The following is a 17,690-nucleotide window of genomic DNA, read 5'->3' on the forward strand; positions in this document are numbered from 1 at the left end:
TCTATCTATCTATCTATCTATCTATCTATCTATCTATCTATCTATCTATCTATCTGTCTATGTTTGATAAACAAGATGACAGGGTAAACTCAAGAAACTAAGTAACGTACAGATTTACTTAATGAACATAATAAACTTTAACTGGGATACCTGTTCGATGAACGGGCTCAAAAGAATCGAACGTCAAGTCATTGTGGATTTAGTGCTCACTGCTTGTGAACGGAAACCTCTCTTGTTTACAAGGGTGTCTCAGAAGACGGACTTTCCCAAAATTAGATCTAAACGAAACTAATAACAAACTGAATATTAAACTACAGTGACTCCAGACTCCTTAATATAACTGTGCACCCTTTAAATGATTCTGAACTACTTTTAATTTTTTTCAAATTTTGATTCGAAAGTTATGTGGTTCTGAAGTTTTAAGCAACCAAACTGATGAATTTACTCAAACATAATACATGTGATATGTGTACTGAATAAACAGGATAAATTCATGTTAGTAATAAGGTGACAAAGTAAACATGATAAACTTTAAGTCAGATATCTATCTATCTATCTATCTATCTATCTATCTATCTATCTATCTATCTATCTATCTATCTATCTATTTATCTATTTATCTATCGATCTATCTATGTATCTATCTATCTATCTTGGATAAACATAACAGCAAGATAAACTCAAATAAATTACAGATTTACTTGACAACCATGATAAACTAAAGTCTGTTATTCTTCATCAGGATGACATATTATTCAAGTCAGTTATAGATTTACTCGATAAACATGATAAACACAAGTCAGTTGCAGATTTATAGGATAAATATGATAAATTCAAGTATCTTAGATTCACTGGATAAACATGATAAACTCAAATTTTTTATATAGATATATTGGATTTATTACCCACAGAAGACTAGTAAAAACGTAAGTCAATTATAGATTTACTGTATACACATGAAAAAAATTTAAGTCAACTGAAGATTCACAGGACAAACAAGATAAACCCCAAGACAGCTTTACGCATAAGTATTTGCGGAGAAATATGCAATGTTTGACTCATGATAAGAAGTTGATAAGAGATATATGCACAACCTTTACCTATTCGTTAAGGAAATATTATTTATCAAATGAATGTTTTGTGCGATGTGATGTGGGCCAATGGTCTTAAACACTGAATAAATTCACTTACTTACTTACGGATCTCCGTAATTTTTCGATTCACTGGATAAACGTAATGAAATCTAGTCAGCCATACATTATTCACTGAATATACTTGATAAACTTAAATCGATTATGAATTCATGGCATTAACTTAATCAGTGGGAGAAATAAAATGGAGTAAAAATGTTGAAACAGTTTTAAGATTTACAGAATAAATACGATAAAAACCAAGTCAGAGGTTTACTGAACAATCACGATCAATTCAAGTCAGTTATAGATTTGCTGGACGAACCCAATGAACCGACAATAATTAGATATTTCACGAATAAACATCATAACCTAGGAATGATATTGTACTCTTTCTCCATAGCGTACTCACTGAACGTTGGAATAGAGTGTAACATTAGCTGGAAGAACTACCTGAATTTCCCCACAGTTAGTTGAAGTACATACATTAAACGATAGTTAATAGGTGTGGGATTTTCCCCACTCTGTAGCCTACCACTTTGCTTATCACCTCAGCCCATCTCCTTGTGCCAATTAACTTGACGAGCTCCTTATTATGTCCTTGTCAAATCAAAGCCGCAAGTCTCTTTTCCCCGCACTTATTGAACGTTATTGTGTCGTCCGCCTCGTCCTCCTCATTTTATTCTCCCCCCTACGCCTCTCCTCCTCCTCATTCCCTTCCTTCTCCTCCCCATACCCTTTTCCTCCTCCCCCCCCCCCACCATGCCCATTCTCGTCCTTATCCCCTTCTTCCTCTTCTCAACCCCCTCCTCCTCCACCCAATACCCATTCTCTTCCTCATCCCACCTCCTCTTCCTCCTCCCCCCCCCCCCCCCCCCCCCCCCCCCCCCCCCCCCCCCCCCCCCCCCCCCCCCCCCCCCCCCCCCCCCCCCCCCCCCCTCCCCCCCCCCCCCCCCCCCAATCGTCTTCCTCGTCATCCTCTCCTTCTCTTCCCCCACGTCCCGTACATCCTCCCCATCAACTTGACCTCCCCCTCATCCCCCTCCTCCGCTTCATCTTCAATATACCCTTCTCCTATCCCTCAACAACCTCTTCATCATCCCCTCCTCCACCTCCACTTTTTCCTCCTTCTCCTCATCCACGCCCTCTTTCTCCTCTTCGTCCTCCTCCTCCTCCTCCTTCTCCTCACCCCTTTCTCCTCCTCATTCCCCCTTCTCTCTCTGGGCCATCTCATCCCCCTCCTCCTGATCTTCCTCCTCATCCCCCCTCCTCTTTCTCCGCCTCTGCATCCCAATCCTCCTCCTCCTCCCTTCCCTCCTCGTCCTTTCTCCTCCTCCTCCTCGTATAGCGTTTATAAATTAAACAAATCCCTGTACTGTCTCCGTTGAAAGCCACAGCTCCCCGTCTATCGATCTCACTCGTGAGCTGACTTTGACTTCACCCCGTCATTTAATTAACTCTTCTCGTAGCTTGCGAAGTTACCTTCATCTTGTCCTTCGGTGAACTTGATGAATGGAGGGTGATCAGTAGGTAGGTTCTACTTCTTTTATTTTCCCCTCTGTTGTTTCTGTCTGTCTGTCTGCCTGCCTGCCTGCCTGCCTGTCTGTCTGTCTGTCTGTCTGTCTGTCTTTCTGTCTGTCTTTTTTTTTCTCAGCGAGAAAAGATCATTATTTTGTCGACGTGCTTCTCTAAAACTTAAAAACAATTTGCGGGTGGTTGAAGGAGCCCCCGGTGGGTCCTACGTTTCTGGGTTGTTGTTTTTTTTACTTTCCCTCTGTTTTATCTGTTTGTCTTACACCCCCCCCCCCCCAAATATACTAAATGACCATTATTGAGCCGATGTGCTTTACTTTACTCAAACAAAGGACTTGAAAGCTTCCAAGGCTTTTCCCTGTATGCAGTTCATTTTATAACTGCGGGGCAAACCGCCCTCACATATACTAATTAGCCTCTTATTTCCATTATCAAACTTTTCAGCGCGGTGGTTGGCCTAGATTGTCTTTAGAATCAGGATGTATTTTTCTTCAACGTAAAAGCTTCAAATCTTTCTCTCCATCCTCCTCGTCGATAACATTATCCCTTTACTATTTTTCAGTTTAAGATATTACGTTTTAATTATAAACACGCGCGCGCACAAACACACACACACACACACACACACACACACACACACACACACACACACACACACACAGTTGTTTCAAGACTTTTAGTGAGAGCGTACCGTTGGTGTCATGCCGGATAACAGAGCAGATGGCTCTGGTTCAAATCCCCAACGGCGCGTTCTCAACGTAGGATTGTAGTTGGGTTTTTTTCGGAGGAGTTTTGTTTAGGCTTTCATCGTATAATTCGAAGGTCATGCCTCTTAGATAAATAAATAATGAATGAATGAATGAATGAATGAATGAATGAATGAATGAATGAATGAATGAATGAATGAATGAACGAATAAATAACAACAAACAAACAAAAAAATAAATAGATAGATAATAAATAAATAAATAAATAAATAAGTAAACCAATAAACAAATGAATAAATAAATAAATAAACAAACAAATAAATAAATAAATAAATAAATAAATAAATAAAAAATAAAAAAATAAAATAAATAAATAAATAAATAATACAAAAACTTCACAGGTCATAGATGACGGGGCCGGCCACAGTTTCCTACGTCAGAAAAGTCTGGAGGAGGACTTGAGCCACCTCATCATTCCTTTCGACTATCAGTGCGTGGGTGAAGGTCGCTTCCTGGTCACCTACATACCTCGCAGCGCGGGACTCCATTACATCACAGTGCTCTCTCAGGGTGACCATATACAGGGAAGCCCTTTTGAAGTGAAAGTGAGTACTGGAACTGTGGCATGCTTATTTTCTGGGAATATTTTGTTTTCTTTTTAGTTAGGGGCGGATGGTGGTTTTTGTTTTGTGTTTTTTTTAAAGTTTTTATTTTGTTTTCTTTGTTTTGAGCAGAACTTCACTTGATACCTAACTACATTACATTACAGTGTTATCATATTTGGCTATACATAATACATGTGAGCCTTTTTTAAGTTTTCCTGATTTGTTTCAACTCTTTTATCTTGTTGTTTTTGCTTTCACTTATATTGGGGTTTTGTTGTTGTTGTTTTGTTGTTGTTGTTTTGTTGTTGTTTTTTTTGTTGTTGTTGTTGTACTGTGTTGTTTTTTTTGGTCGCTTTTCATTACATTACAGCGTTATCTCGAGATGGCAATATACAGGAAAGTCCCTTTCATGTAACAGTTTTACACTTTTTTTCTAGTTTATCTTTATGTAAGTATTTGTTTTGTCTTTTGTTTTGTTTTGTTTGTTTGTTTGTCTTTCGTAATGAGAATGTTCTGCCCTTTAAAAAAATTTTCTTTTTGCCTTTTCATTTATATATATATATATATATATATATATATTGCATTTGGTTCAAAGGCTGGCCTAATTATAGAGCATTCCATGTAAAATGAACCTGCAGTGATACACATAACCGGTAGATGATGACTTCCTGAAAAAAAGAGAAAATAAAACTTGCCTTATAACAGTTGGGAAATTTTTCATGCCTTATGTGTAGGCTAATCACAACAGTTTCATTATCATGGAATGGCCCTACAGCACATGCAATTACATAACTTCACAACGACATGACGACGATTGTATGATCACCGTAACCGCACGTACCTTGGCTTACTTCTTAATCCAGATTGCCTTCATGCCGACCTGATAAGTCTCTTCAACTCTGATATAAGCCTTGGTGAATGGTTCAATACTCAGTTCATCATTCTTGTCACGAAATCCCTTGTAAAGATATCATTATTCTGTGACACATACGGTACACTTTCAGAAGAATAAATCTCAACTTCGCTTCCTCAGAATTACATAGTTCTACCTGCTCAGTAGCTAGTTTTGAGATATTTTGTATTAGAAAATTTTTAGTTTCCCAATCAAGCTTTTTCGAACGCAATCTTTGAATAATATGTTGATAACGACTCAGAATAACCTTACGATTTTGATAGAACCGACAGAGAATATAATTTTTGAGCTTGCGGTCCTAGTTACTCAAAAAGGCCAAAAATGTCAGAGAGAACTTGGTAATTTTGAGGTAACAACTTGTTCGTGTACGAGGTTTAAGTACAGAAACACATGTGACAAACTCCATGGCTAAATGCACATATTCGTTGACAGCAAATTTGAGAAAAAATATTTTTTTAAATAACTCCAAGGTATTCTCTAAAAACAAAAGTATGAACGAAGCGCAATTTTATCACATTAAATATTTACGGATATAGTGCACAATTTTGAGAGAGAAAACTATTCTTATCAAATGGCCTGATTTTTGGCGTTAATCGTGTCTTGCAATGGAGCTTTTGAATTCGTTAACTTAGAATTCAAAAGCTTTATTTGCTTTAGTGACTACTTTTTGAATTCTGAATTCCTCAACGTGTCAAGTTTTTTCGAATGAAATTTTTAAATATCTTGATGATGACTCCGAATAATCTTACAATTGTGATAGAGCAAATAGAACATTTGGTTTCTGACCTCAAGGCCATAATAGCACAAAACAGTCGAAAATGTCTGATAGAACTTTGTAATTCTAAGGTAGCACTTGTACTTTTAAGGTTTCTTCTGAAATTTTCTCATTATTTAATCTTTGTACGCACCACCAGTTCCCTACTAACCAAACGGGCATTCGTCAGAAAAGTAATCTACTATCACGTCTTATATACTTGTGTCTTGGATGAAACCACCACGCGGGTGGTTAGAGGGCGCCACTGGCATGCCCCTCGCCTTTAACTTCCTCCTGTTGTTTCTGTTTGTAAGTTTTGCTTTTTCCCAGCAATTAGGTATGATGTCGATGTGTTTCTCTTTACTCAAACAAGCAAAGTGGCTGGTTAGCGGGTGCTCTTGTGAAGTTTGCTTTTTCTTTCCATCACACATCTATCGTCGTTATCTCTCCTCCTTCTTTTTGTTTTCGCTATTTTCTTGTACACCCTTAATCGGTGACACTTATATAGTATACCCCAACAGAGTTGCAGGTGCAGTAAAACCATTACTAACACAAACAAACAAACAGGCAAACAAACAAACAAACAGTAACTACCATAACTATTTTTTGTGAACATATAGGTAAGTGATTGGGTGAGCTCTTGGAACATCGTGCCAAAGCCTCGGGTAATTCCCTTCGACATGCTCCAGGCCATTGACGAGACGCCCAAAGATTCCCTCAAGCCAGTGTCTCCGGCGGATAGAATACGCGTAAGTTTTGAATTTGTGTCTCTGGAAACAGAAACTCTGTATTTCCTCAGTATCATTCCTCAGGTGAATAATGTGCCATATTCTAAGTTTGGAAAAGATTATTATTATTATCGAGAAGAGAACGTCCAAATCAGAGTCAAGGCTTGAGTACTCGTTATTTTTTTTCAGTTGGAGAAAGTTCAGGAAAATGAGAAAATCCAAATCAGAACAATGAGTTGGATACTCGTTATTTTTTAGCCTGCAAAGTTTTGTAAAAGGGCATTCTCTAAAAATGGAACCATGTCTTGCGTGCTCTTTATTTTTCAGTTGTTACAATTTAGCGAGGAAAGTACTCATAAGAACGAAGATATTGTTTGTCATAAGCTGTCTCTTATTTGATGCCTTTATGCGAACGACGATTGAATCCGGAATCACCTGGAATTGATTTGGGTGGTTGTAGATGGATACTTCTGATACCCCCCCCCCCCTTCTTCTCCTTCTTTACTAAAAGAACCCTCACCCACCCACCTTCTCTCTCTCTCTCTCTCTCTCTCTCTCTCTCTCTCTCTCTCTCTCTCTCTCTCTCTCTCTCTCTCTCTCTCTCTCTCTCTCTCTGTGTGTGTGTGTCTCTCTCTCTCCCTCTCTCAGTGTCTCTTTCGCTCACACACTCACTCGGTCTTCTTCTTCCTTTACACCCTTGGTCTGTAGGTTGGTAAGACCAAGTACCTAGTCTTCTCGGATAAGAATGAATCATTTCAGAGGTACATGTGTACGTTGCACCCCGTCAAATATTCCTTAGTGGTTGAAAACTGTAGAAGGGTAAACCCGTAGGCCGCCACCTGGGCACAATTGAACAATTCCCTGCTATGAAAACCATTCATATTACACCTGTGTAACAGAAAGATACATCTTTCCGCCTTCACTGATTCCAAACATACTGACCATTTTTCTGCTTTGGAGAATATCAAGGAAGTCACGATCTGAAAGGAGAAAAATCACTGGTATTTAAGCAATCTTCTTTCTCTGTGTCTACTGCCTAAGCACAGCTGTGTTGTACATACTGCCTTTGTCATCATCAGTTATATCGAAGGACAGCTGAAAAAGGAGAAGAAGGAACGTGACTTGTGTAATTGATTTAACTATTATGTGTGTCCTTTTTCGGTATCGTTTTCTTCTCATGTTAATGTGAGCGGTTGGTGGATACTTTAATGTGGTTTGCCCCTTCTTCTCAATCAAACATCTATCATCCTTATCTCTCCTCCTTATTTTCTTGGATTATTTCTTTCTAGTAACACCTCTAATATTCGGCACTTGCATGACTTAACTGTGTTGCAAGTGCCGTAAAGCTCTTACTAAACTAAAAACTTACCTCTCACTTCTTGCCTCAAATCTGGTAAAAGTCTAACTAAAACTGAAACTTAAACTTTAATCTTCGGCACTTAAGACCTAGTTATGTCGCTAGTGCCGTAAAACGCTTCTTACTTAAACTGAAGCTCGTGTCCACAGCGTAAGCTGAGCCATGTCGCCAACGTGTCTAAGCTGATGATGAAGAGGAGGATTCTCAAGAAAGTGATAACTCAGGGAGGGGAGAAGATCATCTGTGACGTCACGCCCTCCCCCACCCTGTCACGCCAGAGCAGTGTGTCAGACATCTCCGAGGAAGAGAAACAGAGGGAGGACAAAGGTGTGTGTATGTGCGCACGTGTGTGTGTGTGTGTGTGTGTGTGTGTGTGTGTGTGTGTGTGTGTGTGTGTGTGTGTGTGCGCGTGTTTGCGTTTGTGTTTGTATTTGTGTGTGTGTCTCAGAAAGATGGTTTGTAGAAAGAGATAGATGGACAGAGAGAGAGAGAGAGAGAGAGAGAGAGAGAGAGAGAGAGAGAGAGACAGGGAGAGAGAGAGAGAGAGAGAGAGAGAGAGAGAGACAGGGAGAGAGAGAGAGAGAGAGAGAGAGAGAGAGAGAGAGAGAGAAAGAGAGAGAAGACAGACAGGGGAAGATATATAAATAGAGAATGAGAGACATACTAATATTATAACAGCTGTAATGGATACAGCTGAAACAAATGGACGAATAGACAAATTAGCGGGCTGTTTTGAGCGCCAGGTTATTTGGGGTGGGGTTAGAAAGGGGGAAGGGGGGGGGGTGATGGTGGTGCAAAATGAAGTACTGATGTAGAATTGTAAAACGAAGGAAATATGGGGGATGAAGACAGAGATGCAGACAGAATGCCGGACGAAAGGCTTGTGAAGTTAAAAGGTTGCAAGAAATAATTCGAGGGCTGTCCCAGAAGTAACAAGAAAATTGCTGTAGAATTAAAAGTATTGTCGTGATTGAGATATTGCTTAAACAGTTAGTTGGCTAAACAATCCCTTTATTCCTCTAAGCAGTCCTCATGAACAATCAAGTATTATCACGTACTTTTTCCATTTCTGGATGAATAAATGCATGCCATCCCTGTAAAATTTGGTCCAGCATTTGCCATATTCATTGTGATGTAGTAAAATGATTGCATTCATTTTGTTCATTTTATTAGTACACGTACATTGTGCATCCCTTGAACTACTAGAAACGCTTTACAGAACGAAACAATAATTGAAAATGATTTAAATAAGGCCATTTTCCTGTTATTTCTTGGACAGCCCTGACAGTAGAAGAAAGAGGAACATTTTATCATGAAACCAGAAAACATCTTTACCGAGTTTATAACTCACAGCTTTTTCTTTTTCCTGCGACATGCTGTTTTTTTACGGAACCAGCATTGTCAAAATCCAGATCTGTGCCTTCAGACGTTACGCTCTCCACAAACCCAGGAAATGTCGACACTGAAGCCGAAGGATCTACTACTGTCAATCGGCCAAAATCGGCCCCACCAGACCAAAAGGACTTGAACTCGTCCCCTGCGCGTAAATGTGGCACCAGCGGCAACTCACAAAATCAGTCTCTAAGTGGCCCAGGAGACAAGGCAAGCGTCCCTTCAGTAAAAGATTGTTCTGGTACTATAGCGTCAGGAATTACTACGTCTTCTACGTCACATGCCGATTTCGCCACTACCGCTTCTTCGTCGTTATCAAGAAGCACTGACTGCACTGACGACGTATCAGGAACGTCGGCAATAAATGTCTCAAGCGACTCGTCTTCTTCAGCGAACAGCAGGGCGGAACAAGGCAACAAAAACACAACAGCAAAGAGTGCAGCCTGCTCGATCGAATTCAAAATAACCCAGCACGAAGCAGAGGGTCCAGGCGACGTGCCGTTTACGAAAGCGCCCCAAAACAGTGTATCGGATACAATTGACGGCCTGTACGTCGCACCAAAAGAACCCACAAATATCCATGACGTTATCCAGACGGTAATGAAACTTGCCAAACAACGTAACTCTAGCTCTCAAACCCCTCTACTGTCGTCTTCGGAGAAGATGCTGTCCGACCCCAATATCAGATTTCGATCTCCGACCACAACTGGAAAGGCGTTAAGTCTTGACCGTGGACTTTCAGCGTTAGGGTCCCGGGACAGACAATTCTTTGACTCACCAGAGGTGTCCCCAACGCCCAAGAATACTTTGGCGAATGTTGAAGACAAAACTATCTGTTCCCTTCTCCCTACGCCGATAATTCTCGTTTCTGCTGCGACTCCAGAAAGGAAGGTGAAGAGAATTGACGAAGAAGAAATACAAGAAGTAGACGAACAAGCGGATCCAGCTATTGAAGCCAGTGCGCCTAACAGGGACAGTAAACTCAACCAATCTCTTGCCACAGTAGATAAGCCTTCTACAATTGTTTCACAAGCAGACTCAAGTCCTACAGGTGTACATCCTGAGGAAAAAATTACGGCAGAGGATAGAAAGAAAAGCACGCAATCTGAAACTGCTTCTAGTACCAGTACTACCACTTCTACTTTCGAGAAGATTGGAAGCAATTTAGAAAGAGTTGATAGTGAGAAGGGAAAAAATGAAAACGATTCTAATACAACAAAGCAAAGTGCGGGTAGTTTCTGTGAACCGAGATCGCCTAATAAGCGGAATCAGAGTACAGGCAGTCTACATGAGCCCAGACTACCAGAAAGGAAAGAACAGAATACAGGTAGATCAGGTGAACCTGGACAACTGGAAAAAAGAAAACAAAGTACGGGTAATTTATGTAAACCAGGGTTACCAGATAAGCACGGGAACACAAACAACCAAATGATGTGTGCGTTATGTCGCTCTTCACAGGGCGAGGGTAAAGACCCTTTGCTAGAAGCCGTAATAGTTAGTGAGAGTCCTTGCAGTGAAGTATGTTCTTTGTGTTCTTCTCCTGTTTCGCCATTGTTGGAGAAGGCGCAAATTTCTGCTCAAGATGACGTAGGCGAAGTACAGCGAGACCCGTCGTCGCGCAAATCTCGGTCTGACGAAGCCTTGTCCATAATAATACCATCTCCACATCTCTCGTCGCGGTCGGAAGAGAAGATGGTCGATGGAACAAGTGACATCAACTCCTCAAAGTCCCCTTTCTGTTCTTTGTGCGCTCTTTCGAACTTCGAAGAAGTCTGTGGAGGGGGCGGGGTAGATGGTGTCCTGGAGAGGTCCCGAGGAAGCAGTTGCTGCAGCTGTTGTGACGTCTCATGTGACGTCATCTGTGACGCCGGAGAGTGCTGCTCTTGCTGTTCTTCCGCTTCTGGCAGTGAAACAGAGGGTGTGGCACATCATTGTGAGGTGGGTGTGTACACAAGAACAGGAACACTTCTGGGTACAAGTGAATGTGAGCAATATCAATCAGAGTATCCGAACACAGACCGTTGTGAAGGAAAAGTTGAATCTGAAAATGATCCGCCAACCCAGTATTCATCTCAAATTTCCGTCAAAGAAAAATGCTCGGAAAACGAAACCGACTTGGAGAGAAACGAAATCCTTTCAAAGATGACCAGTAACAATAATAGCAGTAAGGAGAGATCCGGAAAGGCACCCCTAAGAAGGGATATTGCTCTGTCCGAGGCCATCGAGAATCGTAGCAGAAAGAAGGTATGCAAGAGTAGCTCTGCAGGAGATTTGCCCCAACACAAGATTACGTGGTCAACACATCGAAGTCTGTCTGATGAACGTTATTTTAGATGGGCGTTGTCGCGATCGTTCAATACGAAGAGTCGCGGTAAAAACAGTCTCTTGGCTGCAGAGGAAGATAGTCGTGATGAACGCATCGGTTCGGGGCTGTCAGCAGATGTAGAGGTCGAGAGGACAACGTCAGCTTCAGCAGGACTCGGTGAAAACGTAAGTAGTTCCGAGATTGTTTCTCCCAGTCCTTCATCAACCACGACTACAGGAAAATCTCATAAGGCAAGAAATGCGAGGACTTTGTCCAGTAGCTCAAGTGGAGACTCGGGTAGAGAAAGAACGAAGTATCAAGTAAGCATTTTGAGGGCGGATAGGAGAAACGTCTTTGCAGACTTCGAGTCTAGATCAAAAAGTGGCTCGTCAGGTCGCTCTTTCCTGACTCTAGGCACAAGGTCTGTGTCACTTCCGGATCACCTCCCCGACAACGTCACTTCCGAGTGGGAGAATAGGCCGATCGAGCCCCTCGCAGATGATCTCATGTCCAGACAGTTACGTTTGGCTCAGATGAAAAAATGGAGCACGTTTGATGTCGTTGAAGACACAGAACAAGATGAGAATGGTGCGTTGTTTGAAAATCCCGAAAGAACTGACGTGCAACACGAAATGGCATCATCACGTTTTGAAGGATCAAATGATGGATATAGTAATGTAGAGGATGATGACGACGACGAAATACTTCAAGTGGTTATTGAGTCTGGTTTTAATGACTTAAATGATGCAGATGAGGAATCCTGCCACCCAAAGTTGCCGATGAGTACAAATACAGGGGAACACAATTTGTCACCCAGCGCTTTGGAAAGCTATTTGCCTTCCTCGGAAGACGGTTCACCTATTATTGAAGGTCAACCCATGTTCAGAATTTCGTCCCCTGGCAACAGCAACACGGGGATATCGCCTCTGTCCGCGCTGACAAGTAAATCTGGGAACAGCGACTGGTCGGACACTGATGACGTTGTTCCAGCAAACAAGAGAGACTCCAGGTTTTTTGGGAAGGGTGACTGGTCGCCTCAATTTTTTGATCTCCAGTGTCATGGAGATACGAGCAAGGAACAAAATGTTGATGCTCCTCCACCTTCTACGCTCTCTGTCAGTCACACAGACAACCAATTGTTGTTGGGTCCTGACAGTAGAAGCAGATATCGATCACACCCTGGACAACTTCGTCGAAATTCAAAATCATTCATACCTGTTAAGGAAGAAAGTGGGGACTGGGCTTCAGATACTAAAGATGACTCTGGGAGTATGGAAGACATGTCATTTCAAAGTTCTCTTCCAACGGAAGGGACGCAAAAAACGAGTAACACATCCCAAATGCACATGTCTGTTTCAGAGAAAACAAATGCACCTTCCTATTTGAAAAAGCACTTGCAAGGAATATATGTGCCAAAAGGGGAAGAAACTGGAAACAGTTTTGACATGAGTGGTAATCAAACTCCAAGTCATTTACCTAAAACAAACCAAAATGTAAATGAACTTAGACAACCCACAGACTGCGATGCAACATGTTACCCAAGAAAGCGTATGCGAGCTGTGTACCAGGAACATTGCGACGAAACCAACAAAGACGCTGAAAATGACAACGAAAGAGTCTTCACCAACATTCGTTATGACCCGCAAATTGAGGACAGCCGGAATGTAACTGCAGCAGGTTTAGGGGATGATGGTAAAGAAAACGATTTGCACAAAGACTGTGGGAGCTCAGACAATCAAGCCGAACTCGATGAAGATTTTATGACGTTTTGTGATAACATCCTGAGAGATTATATGCCAGTCGAAAGGTCTGCTGTTGAAAGCAAAACTGGTAAAATGAGCATGAGTGAAGCAGACAGGACAGGGGATGGTCGTATTCGTAACGAGCACCCATCGGATAAGAATATTTTTTCTTCTCTTGGAATGTTGTCTCCAGAATTTCAGCCAAAAAAGGAAGACTTTATTCCTTTGCCATTTTGCCAAGGGCCTGATGATTTCTGGTCCTCTGTGTGTTTCTGTACGGAATGTGTAGCTGTAGAAATGGCCAACGCTGAGTCGCATAAGTATGAATCGAAGCACTACTTTCAAGAGAAGACCATCACACCAATCAAATACCGCAACATGGAAGAGTTCTCATTTGAAGGTGATTTTGATAATTTACACAAAAACCCAACTGGGAAGACGGGAAATACTCGTTATAAACAATCTGGTTCTATTCATTTGGGACCAGGCGAGCGAACACTTACTCCTACAAAATATCGTCTTAAAAAAGATGCGAGAATAAACAGCAGTGATGTTAACACACAACTTGACTGGCACATCAGGGATACTGACGCTTTCAAGCAGTCGCAACTGTACAGTAGAAATCACGCTACTCCTGATGTTGTACCTATCTATGTTCAAGACTCAACACCCACGATGAATTATAAGCCATCAGTAAGTACAAACAAAGACAACAAAGTCCTCAATGTTACACAAGGCCGACAGTCGGAGGAATCTCCAAATGACGTCAGTTGTGAGGTCACGCCGGTCGTCAGAAAAAGGCGAAGGTTCGTGAAGGTCAAATCCGGAAGTAGCTCAGATGAGAAAGGAGAGAAAAATCATGTCGCCAGGCAACGAGTCAAATCTGGGGAGACAAACACCTCAGCCGGTATCGGCGGCAGGGATGGTATCACAAGTCACGGACGCGGAAATGTAAGGAACAAAAGCAGTAGGAAACTCCAGAGCTACAGTCGGTGCTCTGGTAGCAGCAGCAGTACAACTCCTGAGAATACCAGTCTAGGAGATAGTGATGAGGTCAACAACAAAAACTCCTTAAGTACCCAAACTAAGAGTCAATCTCAAATTCGTCACCATCACCAAAATCACCTTCATCGTCAGCAGCAGCAGCAGCAGCAGCAGAAACAACAAAAGGAAGGTATTCAAACATTACACTTCTACAACAGTAGATTTGTTCAACGAACAGAGACAAAATCTACTGCGATCAATCTCGAAAGCTCTAAACGGTGCGATCAGAGTGCGACATGCTTCGACAGTGTCCAACATGAAATCAACAGGACGCAGACAACAGAAAACAACTGTGGAACGTCTCAAACCCCACTGCAGTCTACGTCTGTTGATTCAGAACAACAAAGAGGAACCGTTAGGAGATACAGTTTACAAAAACAAAACTCAGGTCACCATCATCCACACGAAAATAATAACATTCAGAGCGAAACAGGCTCATACCATCAGCATTATCACCCATATCCTCGTCATCAACATCATCGTGATCATCGTCAAGAACAACCACAGCACCAAAAACAAGCTGCTTACCGTCATCATAAAAAGCCACAACAGAACCAACAGCAAACTCTAGACAGTGACCAAGTGTCCAAGAACTTCAGACCTGGCACGTTTTCTTCGTCTTCTCGCCAATACGGTGTTCAGGAAGAAGAAAGTTCCGGAGAGCTAAAGTGTTTTTCTGAGCACAACGACAAATTTTCCACCATCCCACAGCTGAGTGGTGCTAAACGGCGAGATTTTGGCCCATCTGGTTTTACGCGTCTCAGCTCTCAGAAGCTGCAACAGCAGCAGCAACTACACCACCACCACCACCACTACCAGCAGCAGCAGCAGCAGCAGCAGCAGCAGCAACATCATCATCATCATCATCAGCAGCAGCAGAAGGATCATCACCAGAAACCACAGCAACAACGTTTTGAGCCCGCTCACTCCCAAAGAGATGAACTACTTCAGACATCTCCCCAACATAACCCCCCTGAAGAACTGATGCAGATCGAACGACAGGAGATTCAGGGCGTGTACCACCGACACCTGCATCATCTACATCGCAATGGTCACCACCATACTCAACACCACCAACTCCAACACCACTCCCAACAACAAAACCAACAACATATTCAACGAGAACAGCAGCAAAAACTGCAACAACAACCACAGAACAGCGATAACTCTAAGGAAAAATCCCAACTACGACTCCAACAACAACTGCATCAGAAACTAAAACATGACGACGATGAACACCAACAGCCCCATCACCAAAAACAACAGCAACCACAACAACCTCCACCACCACCACCAAAGCATCAACAACACCAGCATCAACAACAGAAACAACAACAGCAGCAGCAGTTACTACAACAACAACAGCAAAAGCAACAACAACATCAGCAGCAACAGCAGCAGCAGCAACACCAGCAGCAGCAGCAGCAGCAACAACAACAACAGCAACATGTATTACAGCAACGACAACAACCTCACCATGACCAGAACCACCAACAGCCTCGGCCAGACAGGAATGTACCAGCGTACTTCCGCAGAGAGTCCTCCGTTGACACATTCGACAGCGCGTTCACCGAGGACAGCTCCAACTTCTCCACCTCCCTTCTCAGCATGACTTACAACGAGACACTGGACAGCGGTATTCTAGAAGACAGTCTTAACTTCTCTTTCCAGTTGCCCTGAGTGAAGTCTGTACTAGATCTAGTCAGAAACGGGGTGTCTGAATAAGTTTGTTAGTGATTTGTGGTATTGCAAATTATGAAGACTGCAGTGGAAAAACCTGATGAGTCTCAACTTCAATAAATAATAGGATATTCCCCTTTGTTGCATTCTTTAGAAATCCAAATTTCTTCTCCTAAAATAATCTCACGGATAACCCAGCTAAATCCTGTGCTATGTAAGATAACGAAGATGTCATATCTTCTGCTTCCCAGGAGGTCGAGCTTGTTTCAGAATGCTTTCAGGTCTACTGGGGTAGTAGTATAGATTGTAAAGCGCATAGAGCTTGCTGTTGAGTGGGAGTTTGCGTTATACAAATAATATGTATTATTATGCTCACTATAAGGGCCTTTCAAACTTTGAATTCCTATTTTTCCACTCTCTTAAAATGTGACTCAACTTGTTTGTCCACTGGAATGTTCACATAATGGTATATATTATATATGTGAGGCAGCGTGGGGCAATCAGGTTCTCGTCAATTTTTGGGCCATTTAGAGTTATTGGTATCATCTTAAAGCTTGTCCGCTTGTCTTTACTTGGATGGGGAAAAAATATCCATTTATCTTGAATACAAGTCGAGACATTTGAGAAAGAAGGAGGTGGGGATCACCTTTTTTCAGAGGTAAAATTAGTGAGAAAATGGCCGCCAAAGATTAGTTATTTCCTTAGCTTAAGAGTCCGTGGTAACTGAAAATTTACATTTTTTTGTGCCTTTTATCAACGTTTTTCAGAAAAATATGCAGAGAAATGGGCATAAAAGATGTTGAATCGAAAACAAAAAATTTGATAAAAATTCACAAACTTGCGGGAAAATGCACGTTTCTTCACTTTGATTATTTTGACGAGAGCCTGATTCCACCACGCTGCCTCACATACTATGTGATGTTGATATCCCCTTGATCTCTTAGTTCTTGTCTGATCAGCCGTTCTGAAACTTTTTTTTTTTTCTGGTTTTATTTCTCGATCACGTTTATTGTAATCGACCATTGGAAACAATCTACGATATTATTATAGTTATGTTTTGAGCGTTGAAAAATTAGGGATTGTTGGGTCTCCCTGAACAAATTGTAATGTCTTTAGGGCACCTATAGAATTGAAATCGTCATTCTTTTTTAACAAAGGATTGGGGCATAGCGTAATAATTTAAAAACGTACATGACGTAACAAAGACCACATGTGGCCCAAAACAGAGTGAAGACTGTGTGTGTGCGTATTAGGTCGAGTTAGTTCGGAATGGAAGGCAAATGTTTACTTTTACTGTCAAATATGTGTAAATTATAACAGAAAAACATTATTTCACTTTCTCGTAATAAATTGTTATATGTACATGTTTTGGGTCGAAGTCGTTCAAGTGTCCGTGATGGAGTGGACGTAACATACAGGCTGTTTGGCCGCCATCAGGGCAGACTTCAAAATTCAAAATCTCCTAACTATAAAGAATATCTCTATCACACGTCGTGTAAATTATAGTAAGACACGCGCTTACGCCAATTTCATTCCAAACATATTGACTATACTTTTCCTGTGGAGCGTATGAGAGAAGTTAAGTCCTGAAGGGAGAGACGAAGTACTTTGGCAAACTGCTCCCTCTGTACTTTGTGTCTACCTCTCAGGCAAAGCAGTATCATGCCTGCTGCTTCCATCATCATAGATGTCGATGGATGTAATATAACTGCTTTCCAAATAATCAATCAATAATACAATTCGTGATTCAAGCTCCTCCCTTTGTCTTCATCACATGTCAAGGCTTCACGGCAGTAGAAG

The 17,690-nt window shown here is 41.7% G+C and overlaps 1 protein-coding gene across 1 annotated transcript in view; it reads left to right on the forward strand.

Annotated features, from left to right (window-relative positions):
* Nucleotides 1–16,412, forward strand: part of LOC118477849 (serine-rich adhesin for platelets-like) — a 37,211-nt gene extending 20,799 nt beyond the window's left edge. Inside the window, exons 8-13 of the mRNA XM_035970314.1 lie at nt 3,772–3,975; nt 6,263–6,454; nt 7,877–8,054; nt 9,178–10,121; nt 10,683–14,564; nt 15,579–16,412. Coding sequence (XP_035826207.1) covers nt 3,772–3,975; nt 6,263–6,454; nt 7,877–8,054; nt 9,178–10,121; nt 10,683–14,564; nt 15,579–15,890 — 5,712 coding nt within the window. The 3' untranslated portion in view covers nt 15,891–16,412. The remainder of the gene's footprint in view (nt 1–3,771; nt 3,976–6,262; nt 6,455–7,876; nt 8,055–9,177; nt 10,122–10,682; nt 14,565–15,578) is intronic.
* The last annotated feature ends 1,278 nt before the right edge of the window (nt 16,413–17,690 follow it).

This window comes from Aplysia californica, unplaced genomic scaffold (genome assembly GCF_000002075.1).
Source record: "Aplysia californica isolate F4 #8 unplaced genomic scaffold, AplCal3.0 scaffold00252, whole genome shotgun sequence".
In the NCBI taxonomy this organism is placed as follows: domain Eukaryota; kingdom Metazoa; phylum Mollusca; class Gastropoda; order Aplysiida; family Aplysiidae; genus Aplysia; species Aplysia californica.